General features: G+C 40.1%; 1 protein-coding gene across 2 annotated transcripts; it reads right to left on the reverse strand.

Moving 5' to 3' along the window:
* Window positions 1-637: 637 nt before the first annotated feature.
* Window positions 638-17,679, reverse strand: LOC111229073 (CREB-regulated transcription coactivator 1-like). 2 transcript variants are annotated; one of them, XM_022755237.1, is made up of 15 exons: window positions 17,553-17,679; window positions 15,174-15,290; window positions 13,409-13,534; window positions 12,117-12,178; window positions 11,387-11,481; window positions 10,548-10,633; window positions 10,417-10,457; window positions 9,192-9,382; window positions 8,904-9,049; window positions 8,514-8,606; window positions 6,692-6,790; window positions 4,882-4,986; window positions 2,031-2,114; window positions 1,712-1,892; window positions 638-888 (listed from the first exon to the last, which is right to left on the reverse strand). In XM_022755237.1, the coding sequence occupies exons 1-15, from the start codon at window positions 17,676-17,678 to the stop codon at window positions 683-685; spliced, it is 1,758 nt and encodes a 585-aa protein (XP_022610958.1). In that variant the 5' UTR covers window position 17,679; the 3' UTR covers window positions 638-682. The 2 variants fall into 2 exon arrangements, with proteins under 2 accessions (XP_022610958.1, XP_022610959.1); XM_022755238.1 differs by lacking the exon at window positions 4,882-4,986.
* Window positions 17,680-19,144: the final 1,465 nt, after the last annotated feature.

The following is a 19,144-nucleotide window of genomic DNA, read 5'->3' on the forward strand; positions in this document are numbered from 1 at the left end:
AAATAATGACTCATTCCGCTTTACATCTTCACTCAAATCAAACTGGACCTGACTTTGGCTCCTCTAACAAACCACACAGGGATCAGCGCAAAATTAATATCTGTACTAGCACAGAGGGAGGTTAAACTTGACATGTGCTTCCTCTGAGTTATCAAGCTACTCTATGTTAACAGACGAGCTGTGCACTGTAGTTTGTGAAGGGTTTGCTCTGCAGCTTATAGCTTAGTCAGTCATTGATAGAGATACGAGACTTCCGCCCTCATGATGTTCTCATCAAGCTCCCTAAAATGAAAACTAGGTATCTGAAATAAATCAAAACTGGATGACAGAAGAACCACGAACATGATTCATACCATAACTCGTATGTCATCAGTCGTAAATCATCTCTCCGGTTCTAAAGAGACGGGAGGCTGGCAGCAGTCTTCAAAAACATTTTCGATGCGTTTTCTTACAATACAGTTTCTTTTAAAAGCTCTCTTGTGGGGTTTGATTGGGTCGCTTGGTGTGGAATTGATGCTAAACCCAGACGAGGTCTATACCAACATACTTCAGAAATCTGCTCCTCCTAGTTTTATCCTCTCAGACGAGAAACTCTCGCCTCCTTCCCCTACCCCCCCACCACCACCCCCCCGCCTGGGGCTACAGCGTTCACACACCTGCGCATGAGCATGCTGTGCGGTGGTTAGAGCCGGTCGAGGCGAAACGCGTCCTCCGTGGCGGGGTCGGCGAGGACCATGTCTGGGTCGTTCAGCATGTGCAGGCCGTCCAGCGTCAGTGGGTCGATTTTGAGATCGTCCAGCGGGAACTGGGAGTCGACATCGAAGCTGACATCGGTAGACAGTGGGCCTGTCAGGTCCTTGGGCAGGCAGGGGGGAGACTCTCCACTCACTGCAGAGAAACAAGACAGCCAATTAAAACAACAGATGTACTAGTTCAAGACATTAGTTGGCAGAATCCCTGATTTAAAAGAAAAAAGAAAAAAGAAATCAATGGCAGCAAGAAAAGAAGTTGAGGAGTCTGGGTTATGATTTGATAATGACTTAGGAGGTCTGACATCTTGACATCTTAATTATGCATTTCAGTAAAGAGGCAGTTCACAACAGACTCAGTTCAGAAACAGCTGAAGGGAAAACTCAGCGGGACTTTAAATTTCTGTTAAACGCAATTGGCCAATTCATTTATTCCTAGATTAACAAGGGTTTGAGTTATGAATCTGAGTTAAATTTTTTGTTGTTGTAACTGTCATTCATGGCAAAATTTGACAGTCTCATTTATATAGATTCCCCACTCCCTTGTGTTTTTATACTGTATTCCTTCATTTCAAAATCTGCTTACCTGTGTCAGGCTGGTTCATGTCCTATAGATTTGGTGGGACATGTCACTTTCTAGTAATGCAGAACTCAACACGTCCCTGTTACATTTCGAGATTTGCTTATTGCATGAGCGGCAGATTAACAACAGTTTATTGGGTGCACCGGTACAATCTAATCTATTAAAGCAGACCTACAACAATCAATCTTTGTGAAGCTCATAATGTTTGGTTTTGGTTGACACAGTCTCAGAGAAAGTGTTACAATAAACAGACATGTAAGCACATATGAAGCACAAGCTTTAGGGGTTTTACACGTCTACCGCTGAGAGTCTAAAGTTTGGTGCTTTAACAAGAAGTCTGCAGTAAGATTCAAGAGGCCACGCGATGTCGAAGCAGCACCTGTGAGAATGATGTTGGGGATGTTGCCATGGTTACTGTAGCCCAGCTGCTGTGAGTCTTGAAGGTTGCAATGGCCACCAGTCAAACCCATCATAAGCGCCTGGGAGTAGTTGAGGGTGGAGGACTGGGTGTACAAGCTGTCAGAGCTGATGGGGGTTTCAATCATGTTGAACTGCTCCAACTGGCCATCACAACAGAAAGAAATGAGAAAACTGCTCAACATTTTTTCGAATGCAACTGTATCTAACATGTGCTCGCTCTGAAGCGAGAGCAGGTAGAAAGCAGAGCTAAACATGGACGACACAGACAGTGCCCGTACCTGTTGAGAGAGGGCACTGGCCTGGATGGATGGGAGCTGCTGGTCGTAGAAGTCTGCGAACACGCTGCCCAGTATGGAGTTATGCTGCGGGAAGAAACAAGCAAATCTGTTTATTTAGAAGCAGGTAAAAACTCCTTGTGCGGACGACCAGTATGAATATCCTTGAGCCAAGCTGCAGAAGTTACAGTTGTATGCAAAAGTTTCTACTGACTTCTTTTCACTTCAGGGGATGCCCAAACTTTTATATACAACTGTTTACATTTAACATAAAACGTGGAATATGAAAAGGACACAGTCAAAGCAGTCACAACACTGAAACAACAAACTGCTTAAAATCACCTCAAAACAATGTGACAAAGAACAAAGAAATGTCTTTCCTCTTTAGAGTTGGCTTTGCTGATACGCAGCCAGTTTATGTATGCTAATGCGTCCACTGTTCTGTATGTGCGTCATACAATATGTGTGTACACGTTGCAGTGTGTTCACGCATTAACACAGCTTAAATGTGTGCTCACAGAAAAAGGGGACGGTGCCAAAGAAACGTATAATTCAGAGGAAGCATTTTCATTCTGAAAGGATGTTTAAGACACAGACACCAACCATCTGACAGTCCACCAAGAAATGTGTAGCCTACTGTTTCAATAATAAATGCAAGCTAAGCGGGTCCCTGCAAGACTTTCAACATCTTGCATTATTTGCAGTGTTTTCTGTGATATTTACACGTGTAGCAGGCACAAACTCGCTACCACAAGAAAACATAAATATTTCACTGAATGAGCTACTTACAAGGAACCTAAGGGCCACTTGGCAGCTTTTTTCCATCTCCAGAATACTTAAAAATTGCATGGATATTATTGAAACCCAAAAAAATATTTTTTATTTGGTGTGAAATAAATAACTAAATAAATAGATGACTAAATTAGTTAATAAGCAAGCAAATAAATAACTAAGAGATTAATACCTCCATTCCATGCCCTTTACCATTATCCCAAAGGTCAATATACACATAACACTGACAAATGGAAACCCATGAAATATCAAAAATCAGTTAGCTAGAGATACGGACGGAGTCACCGCCTTCCACATGAGCCTCTTCTGCCGCCTTCTGGCCTCTGTGTTTTAATTAACATGAACCAAATGGAATGAAATTCACATGAAATAAAGTGAATTATTGAAAAAATAATCCATTTGTGACTTTATTCTCCCTCCACTGACTCATCCAATGAAAGATGATTCTCTTGAAGTCCCTCATTTGACTGTCCTCATTCAACCAGCAGCAGAAATCCTCCTATTTCATCGTGGCCTCTTAATGTATAAGTAATTGGATCATATTCTCAGCCCGTGCTCCTCCTAGTTCAAAACCAAATTATCTGTGTGTGCTGCAGATGTCCCCACAGGGCAGAGCAGGATAATAGAGCACACAGCCTGTCAGTTGTGGTTTAGCCCGTGGATAACCTCAGGACTACAAGTGAGCCACTTCAGCTCAGGAAAGAAGTGAGTTGGGTAAGCAAACAGCAGGACGAACATGTACAAATGTGCAAACACACACACACACACACACACACACAAACATACATACACACACACACACACACACACACACACACACACACACACAGCGTATATCAGCACTGTCACTTGCAACGTTTCTCTTCCTCAGCGTTTCAAGGATACAAAGTCACACTTACAATTCAGTAGAAGCAAGTGCTTAGTTAAAATGCTACCTGATTGTTTAAAGGCTTTATATGTTTTCAATACTGAATTTAATACTGTACATACTGTACAGTTTAACATGTAATTAAAGGATTTATTCAGGCAAATTTTCTACAAGCAGTGAACAATTTGCACTACTACCTCTTTACCGACTGACTCAGATTAACAACCCTGATCCATGTTTACCTTATCTTACAACACCACCCTCAAAGTTTGTTGAGATTCAACCATGGGAATGATCAGCAGCTTCTCCTCAAAAATGCTTTGAGGGGGACTTGCACCATACGCCCCCCCCCAACCCCCCCCACCCCCCTCCCCTCCATTTGCCAGCTCAAATCCCCATGCCAACAATAAACACAGAGATCTGATTAACATAAAAACTCCAGCACAGAGTCTCATATAGCGGGACTGGGGAGGAAACAGTGGAGATGCAACGCAGATACCACAGAAGCAGCAGAGAAGGAAGGTCAGGGGACACAGCTACATCACAACACACCAACGACACGGAGTGTTTAGAGAGACTGGTGGTCAGATCTGGGCAAAAGAGGAGCTGCTTTAGACCTCACAGTCTATCAGTATTTAATCTAATCATCTATCACTGTAATCACATAACACTGTAAAGTGTGAGATACAATCTTCTCGTGTGAATTCGCATGTTCAGTCAGTTTTCTCCCAGAATGTTTCTTTGACTAGAGAATGTTTTGCTTGACCTTTTATCATGTCACAGCATGAAAAGCACCGCTGTAATTATTAACGTCAATTATGGTGTTGTGGTTGCTGGGAAACTTCCATTGACAGACATTTCCTGCAATTTCCTGCTATGACATGTTAAAATGTCAGTTGAGGAAGAAGTGCATTGTGTTGCATATTGATATCAGAAGATCTTACTACTATGATTTTTGAGCTAAAAAAAAAAGTGACTACCAAACTAACTTTATGGAGAAAAATAGCCTGGTTTGATTTGATTCATCTCTATTTTATTTTATTTTATTTTTGCCCAGATCTACTCATGTCGACACAATAAAAGCAGCTGTAGGGGGTCAACAGAGTCCTACTCGGCAACCACAGAACTACGATGCAGGGGACGGTGAAGTTTATACAGAGCGAGCCAGCAGCTCGTTGGTTCACACGCCCTTACTTGAGGCGAGCCTCCAGGTGAGAAGCCTTGATTGGAGACAGGGGAGGTTGGAGACTGATTGGCAGAGGATCCGACCCTACTGCGGTACTGTTGGAGGGAGGACGCCTGATACAAGAGGATATGTTTGAGTTATTCACAGTGGAGGATTATCTTTGTTGGCGTCTATGAATGTTAATGTGCTCATGCTGGATATGTAGTTTTGTTAAATATATCTGTGCTGTTTGTCTTACAGTCTTACAATGGGTAATACTTTTCCCAGCATCAGCTCAGCTGGAAATCATAAACAGCAGGAACCCTGACTGAGGAAATCACTGAAATACTGTCTTTAATGGCTGCAACGCAGAATATTTGTATCTTGTACCAAAATTAAATTAAAAAGATTGGAGAATGTGAGTGAGAAAAACAATGTGAACACCATGCACTTCATGTCACATCAATACTGGAAAAAAGATCTAGGAGAAACAGTGAAAACTACAGGGGATTAATTAGGAGAGGAAAAATATTGCCAACAATCCAAGCAGAGCAGCTGAACACTGTAAAACTGGAGGATCAGAGAGAACCGACTGCGTTCTTTTGTTCTGTTCTGCCATATCTGCTCTTTTCTGTGTACTCATCCAACAAAATCAAAAAAAGGATATTTGCACAAACCAAAAAAAAAAAAAAACGAAGATAAAATCACAGTGAAATTCTATTCAGATAACAAAATCAACTTGACTTAGGCAATACACGACCGTAACTGTGGAGGGAAAATATCAAAGTTACTATCACAGTAAATAACAGATAAACTATCGAGTAATTCAGATGTAGAGGTGTATCAAATCAGAGTGATAAACTCTTATCACTCAAAAGCCAACAGGGGTTCAAATCACAGCATTCCTAATCTATACATAGATAAGCTATCAAAACATCGGTAGCATGAGATATAGAGGTGATAAAGCAGTTCAAGGTCTCTGGATACAGATATAAACTAGAGCAACGACAATTACTACAGTAGACCTGTTTGAACTCTCAAGAAACCGAAACTGTATTTGCTCCAAAACTAAAATGTACAGGTTAGAAGTGGAGGAAGAGACATGTGAAACCACCTCTGAAAACAAAGCAGTGCATAACTCCTAGACAGCTACAGATGAGATTCTTAATCGGGGGGTTTATAAACACAATGTTAAGTCTAAGCTGCAGTCCTACTGTGTCTCCTCACAATGTTTCACTTGACCCCACACAGCAAAGTCTATAACTGAGATGAAGAGAATGTAGGCCACTTCATTTCTGCAGTAATCCAAACACATTCCCACTGCAACAGAAGTAGAGCAGCGAGAGCCAAGATCTGGAGGATGCAGAGTGCCTTGCAAAAGCATTTAGATTCCTTGATGTTTTACACATGTTGTTGTGCTTTTATTTTTTTGCATTAATTCCGTGCATTAATTCAGTTTTATTGTCTTAGTTCTGTGCAAAGCTTGTAAAGGTAAAAAAACGAAATTCTGAAATTTTAGATAAGAGAAAAAGCAGAATTGTGCCGTCACGCACACTTTTATACAGAAGACGTTTTCGATCTAAGCGATCGTCGCACAACTCGGTCTTTCCACGATAAATGCATCCTGGAACAACTTCATATCTCAACAAAATGTGCACAGCGCCAACAAGTCTGAATACTTTGACAAGGCGGCGTGTATTCACGGAGACCGACACACTGATGTCGCCTGAAAACACACTTCCAGGGAGACACAAGAATAAGCCAGGGAGAACCAGTCACCACCGGCAGCTTCTGTCATTAAAACCACACCTGATGCAGACAGATGTGTGCGCTGCTCACCGTGTTCATGTCCATGGTCATGTTGGTTTGTGAGGACGTGTGGTTGTCTGATGTGGAGCAGGAGTTCACGGAGGACGGCAGCTGGATCAGACCTGTCTGCTGGAAAATAAAGAGTAGAGTCATAAATAGATACAGATGATATGCAAGTCATCAAGTACCACTTTATAGCTTTAATACTGGCTTATCACAAATAGTACATCAGTATCTGATTTATAGTGTGCTGGCAGATGTGTCAAAAGAATTAGCAGAGCCAAATGGCTACAGGCTGAATTATTATGTATATTAGGACATTTTAGTTCTAGTTTTATATATACATACAGTATATATTATTTATAGTCATTTAATTTCCAGTGGTTTACTGTTCAAACTTTACCATTATCTTATATTTATTCTTACAGTTGTATAATGTAATATCCCACATATCTTGTACATATGTTTTGTACAACTCTTCATTATGTGTTTATGTCATAATAAATATCAAACATCATTACTAGCTGTGATAATAATGGTTAAATGTTAATAACTATATCAAGAGAACATAACATTAGTAAGAATAAGACATTAAGGAGGTCTAATTTTTTAATCATGACCCCGTCAACAAATCATAGTCAAATCATTCATTAATGAACTGCTGCATCAGAGCAACTCTACATCAAAGGGATTTCCTCAGAAGTGTTGAAGTGAAGTGTTGATCAAAGGACAGAGGAGAGTTTCCAGAAAGCCAAGGAATATCAGTGGATTTAGATTTGGGTTCTGGATTTTAATGAACATATTTCCTCTTTCCTAGTTTCAAAAATGTTTTAGTATTTTTCTATTTTCTGGTGGGAACCCTTCGGATAATACAATTTATGTGGGAGAGACTGAATCGCAGAGTGTGTCTCAGGGATTATCAAGCACAGCTCAGAAGAAACTGAGGTGACACACAACATAACAGAGGTCTGTGCCTTGCTGGTAAATAAGAGATTTATTTATTTATAGAAATACGCTTCAATTTATAGATGACTATCAAGATTTTCTGCAGCAGAATATGTCCCATTTTGCTATTATTTATTTGTATTTGAGATTAAGAAGATTATACCACCAGAAAAAGTAGTTGAAGGTCAGGACAAATCATCTTCAGTGAGTCTAGCTTTTATCTCAGATGATTATCCCAGATGTGTTAATTTATCTCATTTAACCACAATTTAACGGCTCTAGAAAGTCGTTCAAGTATGACTATAACCCGTTTACAGAGACAACATTGGGGTTAATAAAATCCCCATCATCAACCAATCCGCAAAGAAAATGATTGGCTGAGAGTCAGGATTGATTTTATTTGACACTGACTTCAAATTGAATTATTTTCTGTATTTAAGAGCAAATTCATAAATATGCATAAAAGAAATATGCATAAATATTTATGCATAAATGCATAAATATTTCAAGAATTGGACAAAACCGCTCGCTCTGGTTGAACGTTATTCAGAGATGTGATCACAAGATTGCAGGAAATAAGGAAATGATGGAGTCATATGTAGAATAGCAGTTTGCAAAAACTGAAAAACTAAACAAAGCCACAACTCTGTAAAAGAAAAGACGGCTAGCCTCATTTACAGCACCAATCAAATTTGTCAATAATTTCAGTGTAGTTCAATGTGTTTTAATGCAATGATGGAACCCTAAATGCATATTGTAAATCATTTAATTTTGCTTTCTCTCAAACTAAAATTAGTCTAGAAATGCATGCGATCTGAATAACAGTTAGTTTTTGTGTGTGTGTGTGTGTGTGTGTGTGTGTGTGTGTGTGTGTGTGTGTGTGGAGGGGGAGGGGGTTGAAACTCACTTGCTGGCTCTGGTGAGTCTGGGATGACGGCTGCTGGTTGAAGAAGGCGTACTGGGACAGCTGCTGCTCAAGGTTCATAGCGTTGATGGCCGCCTGGGGGAGAACAGCGGCAGATAACGGATGAGGTTCAAATATTTTATGGAAAATGCACTGATTTCCGAATTAGCAGGCTGCTCAGCTGCCGGATTTTACACCTACCCAGTTAAAATGTATGTACCACCTAGGTATTTATACACCACGAATATAACCTCATAACAAAATGTCAGTCTGAACCGATGGGAATAGTAATTGTATATGACTAGTAAATGTAATCAAAAATGAAATCAAATACACAATAATTAACTAAGCTTGCATGATTATTTTTATTCAGGTCAGAGAGCAGGTCTGTACCTGAGAGAGAGTGAGAGGTGGAGATGTCGAGGAGAGCTGGAGGTTCTGGTGCTGGTGGGAGTCTCCTGCATTCAGGATAAGAGGAACCATGTTGTCCTGCCCAGGCTGCATTTCCATGGTTACTGTGGGCTGAGAGGTGTTCACTCCTACCCAGCACACAAACAAGGCACATGGAAAGAGTTTTCTTAACAGCACACACACAGAGTCTGAAATTGGCACCCAACAAGTGCCAAATTCTGAGATACTGCATTTAATTACAGGAGAGTCTGAAATTTTCCATAGTGCTACCTTGCGTGTTAGCCAGGCTCTGCGTGCTGTTGGAGGAGCTGAAGGAGGCGGCTGCTGCCTCGTCCGAGTCGAGCGGTGTGGGCAGCGGAGGAGGGAACTGGATATTGGTCAGGTCAGGCAGAGAACCACCAGTGTTGTGGGCTGCTGGTTTTAGTGAAGTGGTCAGCTGCTGGTCCGGAGACGGGAATATGCTGCAGAAAACAGAAAGATGCAGTGAACTCAACAGTGACGACAAGCTCAATACCCTCTGAAAAATGTAATCAGAAACATAAACACTTATGCAGATTACTGAGAAACACTTGAAAACGCTTTCAAAGACAAACAACTCCAGAGATATTTGGACTTCATGCATTTGGCCAGTGGTACTTTTGCTAATGCTTTGGCTCCATTATATCATTACTTTGGCAGTCGGATGAGTACACTACCGGTCAGATGTTTTACTACACATCAGTTTTTCCAGCTGTTATTTAAATTGACATCATTCAATGTCTCAGTGTTTCTGAAATTAAAGCATAAAACAAATAAACATTTGGAGAAATCATGAAGTCTTATTGTTGAACTAAATTTAATTTCTATTTTTGACTCATCCGGCAGCTGAACACACTCGTGGTGTTCTTTCTACAATGGAAAATAAACATTGTTCAGAAAGTTCCAACACTGTTTCAGAAGTTCCCACAAATGTGTTGTGTGCTGGTCTTCCATCATGTTTTGGGTCATTATCTTGTTGTGGGATGAATCCCCTGACCGACCGGTCTGTATTTCTCTGTTACCTGGCTTTTTCTCTGAGAGAAATATACAGCACTGCTTCCTGCATTACAGGGTTTGTAAGTCATCACCTCTAGGAATTGTTTGCATCAACTTTCTAGGTGTTATTTAGTTAAAAAAATTTGAATCCCTGGACAATCCCTGACATGAACTTTTTTTTTTTTTTAAACCTTAAATGGCTGAAATTTCAATAAAAACTGAAAAACTTTGGTGTTTTAAACCTTTAGACCCACAATGTAAATGAAGATGATGTTTAATTAAAGTCAGATGACTTCAATTTAGAGGTATGTTTTATTCATACTTGTTCTATTGGTGTATGTTAATATGCACGAAATGTGAAGCTGCCTGTCAGCTCTTTATAACAGAGCAGACAGCAGCCAGAGCTAAAACATCAATTCATTATGGTAATCGTTAAGCATCCTCAGAATGGCTCACATGAGGAAAACAATCAAATACTCACTGGATCCCGGGAACTTTGCAGGGCTTGGACCTTGAAATGTTCTAAAGGTGGAGAAAATTTACAGCTGGAGTATTGTGAAGACAGTGAAAGCTGAAAGAAAAACATTTACTTGTGTGTAGATCGTTTTTCACCTTTTTACAGTCCCAGTTCTGGTTTTGTGCATCTTCATCAACCTCTTGTTTAATTGCTTCAGACCCCGGTACAGTGAGCAGGAGAACTGGAGAGACAGAGAAAAACGAATCCCCTCAGTCTCTTGGGTCCACAGACGTCCAGCCCGTTTGAGCTTGTAATAATCACAGCCCACATGTCCTCGTTTCACATGATCAAATGATATTTCAAGAAGACGATAGAAAATCACGGGGGAAAGAAGAAGGGACAAGAAGTGTGACATTAGGAAGCAAAAATCGTAACTACTGAATGGCAGTAACGGGTAACACCCAAAATGTCTCCGAGGAGATTTACACAAATTCAACCAAAGTGCATCAAATTAAAAGAATCCGCCTCACACGGCCATTAGCAGTAAAATTCATCGAACACTTAGATGCAGCCCGTCTGCTCATCAGTCATTTTCCTCCTCTGCCTTCAAAGCCACATTCAAACCCTTTCATCATACACTGGAGGGCACTCGGCTGAACCATCAAGAGAAAGCAGCAAAATACCACAAAAAAAAACGACAAAAAAAAAAAAAAAGACATCACCATCCCCTACTGCAGATAATAAGAGAAAAAAAAACACCTGAACAGTCTGGTTAGGGATTGTGACATTAGAGGTAGACATTGTTTATCGGCTCAGTTTATACAAAATGTGTTAACTTTATGTGTTGTAACAGCCTCTTGCGTTACAGTTTTTCACTTAACCCACACATTTATATAATCATTTTCCTCAATACTTAAAGTACACAATGTCAACGACCACGTCCTTGTGTGTGCTAACAACTTTTAAAATGTCGACTCTTTCAGAAAATGCGTACCTCGTTTTGGCTGGAGCTCCTGTGATCCTCCGGTGAAAGAGGCCTGCTGGGCTGGGGTGATTGTGCTCTGGTGCAGTGCTGAGTCAGAGTTTGTCCTGCAGCGCAAGAATTTAGAAGTCACACAGAGCGATGTAAAGTGAAATCAAAGAAACTTCTGAATAATGTGCATATGTGTAAAAATACAAAATACATATCAGTGAACAACAGAGCTCTGCAGCAGATAGAAACAATAGAAGGAATAAATCTCAATTATCACCACAATTTAGCCATGATGACAAATCTTTAAGTCTCCGCTAATCCGTGAAAAATAGGGAAACACGTTCACACGTTTCAAAAATAACATGTTCTTTGTAAGGGGTTTATGTTTTAAATCTCTTGGTGACCAAACTAAGCCTGAGACTAAGTATAGCAGTCACAACTATATCAAGTAATGACTTTTATCACCAGAATCTATAACAATCTGAATGTGATCCTGTATTTTGTGATGAAAATCTAGAGTAAATAGAGGATTTGAGTATATGACTGTAATATGTGAAAGTAAACATGTGATAATATAATGTGTTTTAAAACTCAGTTAGGATTTTAAAAGTGCTGCAGTGTGTTCAGAGACTTCACTCTGAACCTGTCTTGCGTTGTTGATCTGACACTGCGTCTAAATGATTGATGATGATAAAAAAGAGTAAACACTAGTCACACAGAGACAATGTTTCATGCTTAGAGGCTGTCTTACCTCCTCCAGCTGGTATCAGGTGGCGGTGACAGATATACTGAGCCATATGGACAGCTGTCAATGTGAGATCTCAGGTTAAGCAAATACAGCTGGAGACTGAAAGTCTTGGCAGAGTCAATGCGTTCATCCCCGTGAATTCTTTAAACACAAGAAGATATAATTAAAAGCACAGTGCTGATGGTATGTCAGCCAAACCAGCATGTGATTTAAGAGAGGAACAGTGAGCTTCACATCAGGGTCTGATATTTGTCAGGGCTTCATTTGCGATACTGATTGGCTCATTGTCCATCTGCCTTTTTACCTTCAACCAAACACTTCCAAAATGTGTCTTTAACATCTTTAATTAATTACACACTGAAGTCATTTACAAAACTAGTTCAGTGTTTCTGGAGCCATAGAAACATCTGTAAAATTTAACAAGAGACCATCTTGCGATCGGATCGCTCCAGCCACGACACATGTCAACATGCTGAGTATGGAGTACTCACGGGTCGGAAAAAACGCCCATCTTCAAACACAGCCCTCATTTTGATGTGAGCTACACACACCTGTAAAGTTTTGTGACTCTATCTTACACGATTGTGACGCTGTGGCAATGACAAAACCTGTGCACAGACGGACATATAAACACCCGCCAAAAGTAGACTCACAAGGTGCAAACGATGGCAGCCACACGCCGTCACGGCTGGTAATTATCAGCAGACTTGAATGAAGATTTAGGCCTTATGGACAAATTAAAAATATTACCTCTATATCATATGTTTGCCAATGTAATGTGACTACACTGGTCACTTAACGGAGTACACCTCACTAAATCTAATTCAATACTATACATCTGACTTTTTTAAGACTTAAGAGTTGTAGTCTTTGTTGAGACTGTATCAAACAGCTTTTTCTGGAAGGTGTATTTCATATTTTTGTTGAACTGAATTTCATAATATATTATTATATACTTTTACTTTACAATATACTTTACTATAATGCTATACACTTAATGCTATATGTACTTGTACACTTCATAATAAAGCAGCCTTTAAGGCCAGGAAACTCAAATTTACTTTCTACCACAATATTAAGACAAACCAAAATCTGAGGAAATATGTGGTATTACACATATTTACCAGTGTGGATAGTTGTACTGATTGATCACCTAGTTCTACTGCAGTGATTAGATTTGAGCCGCTACACATCTCCACAGGTGATTCACAGTTTCATTTCGTTGCAGCCATTAGTGGAAATTATAACTTCATCATTCTTGTTAGTAGCTCGAGTCTGACAGCATGAAAGGATATCTGGCGTCCGTGTTTGTCAATAGACAGGGGTTTTCGGTGGGGGGATGTGATGCGGTTCCGGTCCCGGTAGACTCTGTCCACCAACCCGTGGTGTCGCGTCGATCGGTTTGTGTCAAGCCCTGAATTCTGACAAACGAAGACAGAAAATTTTTTTATTAACTGATCAAATTGGGAACATTACTTTCCAGTTCAAGTCACCTTTTTTTTTTTTTTTTCCAAAGTAATGGGTGTTCAATATGAAATGCAAACAGAACGTTAAACTCTATCGCAGAGGCTCATGTAGCTTGCGCTTTAGAGGTTTGTCTTGGCCCCAGTTACACTGTCCTTGGCTCGCAGAGAATAAACCTGTGTTCTGAGCTCTCTCATCAAATGGGATGAACGTTAATGCGGCTTGAGGCAAAAATGACGACAGAAAATTGGGAAATGCCTGTGAAATTAAAAATTAAAATTAAAAGGATCTGGAAAAGTGCCCATTTTGTTCTGTTCACACATTTCTTAAAGTATTTTCTTAATATTTATGAGGGCCGTCATACTGTAGCTGATTCGTGGGGGAACTGAGTGTTGACGGGGAAACAATAGCACTAACTCCCACCATCTTCAGTCTAAATAATAACACTTCACCTACGTGGGTTTTGCTGGGTTGTTAACGGGAGGGTCTCAGTCATATTCAACTTTGTATCTCTGTTCCCAAAGAATCAATTTCTTTTACACATAAATAAATAAAGCCAAAGTGTTATCAAGCTACTAATGCCACTACAATCCATTAACACCTATCAAATTTAATTTATTTCTTTTCACATGGGCATATCATGGCAATAAACTGTATACATTCGTCTGTATAGAGATATAGATATCCATAGAGATATAAGGGAAAAAGGTTTTCACCCCCAAGAGCACCGCAGTGTTAGATGACCATTTCTGCGAGGAGCTAATATTTCAAAAATTCCCTATCTTGGTGAAGAAATTCAATACCTTTGTTTGCCTTGAGCAAGGCATTGTTTCTGATGCTATTCTGAGTTTAAAAAAAAAGGGAAAAATGGAGCGTCTTCTCTCTTTCATATACATAGCCTGTCACAGTGGACAATACTGCCATCACACAGCTCCATAACATTTACAAAATAAACTGCCAAAATATGTCAAGTAGACAAATGTTCATTTGTGATGGAGCAATGTATGTCCCTGCTTAATCTCATAAATTTGAATCCAAGTATAATATATGGTTAATGTGTTGTGTCAGCAACATATGACGTTAAAAGTTACTGTTGAATTCTCTCTGTAGATGCTGTAAGTAAATATTTACTGTTATTCTGGGACAGAGCTCTGATGCTGACACAGAGGAAAACATGGTTCAACGTACTGTAGTGAAACAGACACTTAATGTAGGTTGTGGAATGGTATATTTACTCTCCTGCTGTCTATTTATTCTAAACATAGCACTGTTGTTGCTTGCACATACAAAGTGTGTTAACTTCCTGTAGCACATAATTTAGCCCAGGAAACATGATAGTGTTTAAAAAAGCAAATGTAAACATTTTTATAGAGCGGCCACAGGCTGAGTCAAAACTGTGGGATATTATTTGGACGTAGACACCGGCAGAGATGATATTTACTTATTTGAAATAGCGGCGCATGATTACTGTAAAACTAAACCTGGTACAAATTACATGTTCACTTTCCAGCATTCAAGACAAATTTCATTGATACAGCAGCTGTTACCAAAAAGATTATTTTTAAATTCTGAAGAAAACCTCAATAAATCGCTCACCTGAAAAGGCACATCGACAGTGCTGTTTCCAATCTGATTGACATTTGGCAAAGATCCTCCGTAGTACTGCCCACGATTCTGTCCCAGCTGCAAATACTGAGTCTTCTGCAACTGTAACTGGAAACAGAACAACACCAGGTAAGACAAGGTGAAATTATGTAAACTATACAAAAGAAATAAATGACTGTTTCTCAGTCACGGCAGGTTCATGCTCCAGCGACAGAAAACCAGTAAATTGGCTATAAACACCGAAACAGACCTACAACAACAACATGTAGTCAATCATATTATTGATAATGAGCTCAATGTGATTCCCTGCAGGAAAATTTTAAGCAAAATGCTGTAAAGGGGACATTTATTTATCCTTACACTAGTCCAACCCCAATCCCATTAAGTTCTTACAGCTGCGTGATTATGTTCTATAGACGGCAACATTGAAAACACCATACTGATTAATGATGTCTTCATTAACGACCTGTTTGAGGAGCCAAAATAAAGAAAAACATTTGCTGATGTTTGCTCTAAATTTAAAGCTGTCACTGCAGCAGCATATTGTGATCTTAATATCTTTGGTAAGAGGTATTAAGAAACTTTAGGTGGAAGCAAGGCACTGCACAGAGAATTCACAACTGACTGAAGTTGCACATGTGTAAATTTCTAAGTAAACTCCCTAAAGCCTTATGACAGAGTTTAATTCAAAACAACCTCCAGTTTCATTTCCCATTACAGCACCCATACTCGGTCAATTAAATTTTCTCATGCAGGCCCACTGCTCACTGTTGGCAGGGCAGAAAATCTAATAAAAACAATTACTAAGCCTGCATCACAGGTGTATTTTGATAAGCCTCTGACTTTATTTGTTTAAATACATGCAAACCTACTCTGTTGACAAAGGATTACATATTGTAACATCTCTGGATCAGGAAGAGGCCAGACCTAATCTTTTTAACCACATCGAGTCAGGTACAGAAAGAAGAGAGAGGAAGGCTGAAGGGGAGAGGGAGGGGACAGGGCGAAGAGGGTCAAACTCTAAACCTGAGGCCTACTTCTAACAAGTCTAACTTTGGCTCAGACAAGAGCTTCCTATCATTTCTCCATTCATTAATGAAAATAAAATTTACAAAAATGAAGCCAAAGGCCTCAAATCAAATACACACATATCCTAAAATATACATTTATAATAACATATTAATCATGACACAATTTGTATGTCAGAAAATTAAACAAATGAATTACAATTTTTCAATTGTATCCGTTGCTGTTGTCGTTTATCGGGGGAAAAAAAACGACATTTGCTGAAGCTTAATGAACAGGCTATTTTCACAGCAACATTGTGACTCGTCACAGCAGGAAAAGCATAGAAGTCACTAATATCATTAGCAGTGGCTCCATTCTGTTCAAGTGTCCCACTAAGTCATGGAAGTGTGACAGTGAGACAGCATGCACAATACCAGGACCTTGACACTGAAGCAACTAACTGGAATTCAGCTATTGTTAACTATTAAATATTCAAATATATACATATTACAATTTCTGTGAAAAAGGCATGTGAGAAGAGTTTTTGTCCTGCTGGTCAGACTAAATTTGCAGTTTGAAGTTTTATATTCTGACATTTTTTTCTACATGCACAGTCCTCTTCCACTCTATACTGACAGTTAAGAGTATACAATAAGGATTACAGTAGCTCCATAGCCAAAGTCTTTCTGCCCATCATGTCTCCACTCAGCAGCAGCCACTACTGAAGCCCTGCCTCCATAGGATTTATTCTGGAGGCCTGTGCTGTATGTGGCTTAAATTCCACATAATCTGGTTGCCGTTATCTTTGGTGTAAGTGTCAATCATGTTGCAGTGCACACAGGCCTGAGGACCTGTCAAACAAGTTTACAGAGCCACGGTGCACAAACACCTCACCGTACATTACTGCCATACATACAATGGTCAAAAATGATTATTTAATATTACAACACATATGTATATATCTATTTTAATGGGTGATAACCGTTTTGTCTATTCGCCTCTCCTCTGTGAGCACGAGAGGAGGAGAAAATCATAGCTGCAGTTGGCCGCGCGCTGTCAAATACGCATGCACGCCCCTTTGCTTTCTACTTGCGTGGGACAAAAATTGTAATAACTTTTTCGGACGGAGGTCCCCGTCGTCCATTTGTACATTAAAGGACTGTCACCTCCTGCCAGCTCTGTTCCTGGTCACTGGAGGGAGAAAAATGCTACAGCTGGCAGGAAGCGTCGTTTGTTATTGTTTACCTATTCTGCCCTGGCTGCGTGCAGCCGCCGCGCTACAAATGCATATTTGACAGCTCGCTGAAAACAAACGGAGAAGAGGAGGTGAGGGGGAGAAAAAACAAGATCCGGTTTCGTTACCCTCGCTGCCCTGGTAATGCTGAGGTCTTTCATTACTTCTTCAAACGCCGCCGTCTCCTCTGCCTGCTTCTGGTTATGTAAAGCGATTTTCTCGCTGAATTTCCGCGGATTGTTCGAAGTCGCCATGTTTCGCTCTTCTGCTCCGTTTTCCTTCAATGGTCAGCATCAAGTTAAGCGAATTACGGACACTGAACTTCCGGTTGGAGATGTTGACATAAAAGAAAACACCAAAGAGTAACTCCAATTTAAAGGTGCATTAAGAGGGGTCTCTCCACCAGGGGACAAGGACGACTCACAGAATCCCTGCCCTGATATAACCAGCAGCTAATCAAGTAATTGTTGCTAACATGTTAGCAAATATTTGTATATGCTGGTGGAGTCTGACCATCCGATGAGTGGACATTTAGCTCTATTTCGATCTTCTTCAACTCTTGACAAACCATTAGCATTATCTGTATATTTAGCTCGCTCGTATCTGTTGTGTATTTGCTGGAGATGAATACAGTTTTATATCGGTGATTTGTGTGAGCGGTGAGACAACCAAACCAATGTGTAGGTCTTTTCCAAAACAAAAACAAACAAAACAAAAAAGCACAGGTGTAGCTAATGACATAGGCTACAATAGCCTATATAGTGGGGGCTCCATTACATTATTTATCCCAGCAAGTCGCTTCAGTGAGCAGGTATGCACCACCGCAGAAGTCCTATCAACATGGACTGTAGCCATATCATTAATCAATATTATCAGTTACACCTGTGCTTTTCCACATCAAAATATCTGCTGTGGAGAAAACTCTATGAACTCAAATCTGCAAAGCAATGCATAGATGGGCACAGTCACTGCAGTTGATCAGTTGTCTGGTGATTGGTCAATTGATTAACCAACTTCACTAGTTGCCAGTGGCTTTTATTCCCTCCTTGTCTAACTAAACAATTTGTTGGGGCAACTGTATGCTTTTATTTTGAAGCCAAACTCGTTTCATTTCCGGTATATGTTGGGTTTACTCTAGTGGACTTGACGCAGCTCCCTCGTTGGGGCTTTGCGTGCTCACGTTGCTGCTCGGGGGGTGTAGCGGAGGCGCACCGCACATCTGGACTGCAGAACAGCCGCAAAATCGCACTTTTTAAGAAGACGAATTTGTGCATACCTCTTCAATATTCAGTAAATTATTATTATTAATATTATTAATATTAGCATTATTATAATTATTATTGTTGTTGTTGTTCATGCTAGAGCATAACTGGCACTAGCAGTGTAGAACATGTCTGTCATGTCCATTCATTTTTTAGATCTAAATGACGGGTTATGAGGAAATCATACATGTGTTGGAAAATAAGCCTAAATTCAGTTTACTTGCCTTTTTTTATCAGTGGAAAAGAAGAGAAGTAACATTTCTGTTCTGACTTGGCCTAAATATTCATGACATGAATTCTTGGGCCAGAAAGTGGCAGTGTCTGCCTCCTCTGGGGCTGTATGTGAACCCCTGCTGACTGAGGATAAATACTGTCACAACACTGTCTCCCCCTGCTTTCCAGCTGAATAGATACACAAGGTGAATGGACTGCACTCCCCTGTTAGAGAATTACTCATG

The sequence above is a fragment of the Seriola dumerili genome, unplaced genomic scaffold, assembly GCF_002260705.1.
Source record: "Seriola dumerili isolate Sdu_G_001 unplaced genomic scaffold, Sdu_1.0 BDQW01000226.1, whole genome shotgun sequence".
NCBI lineage: Eukaryota > Metazoa > Chordata > Actinopteri > Carangiformes > Carangidae > Seriola > Seriola dumerili.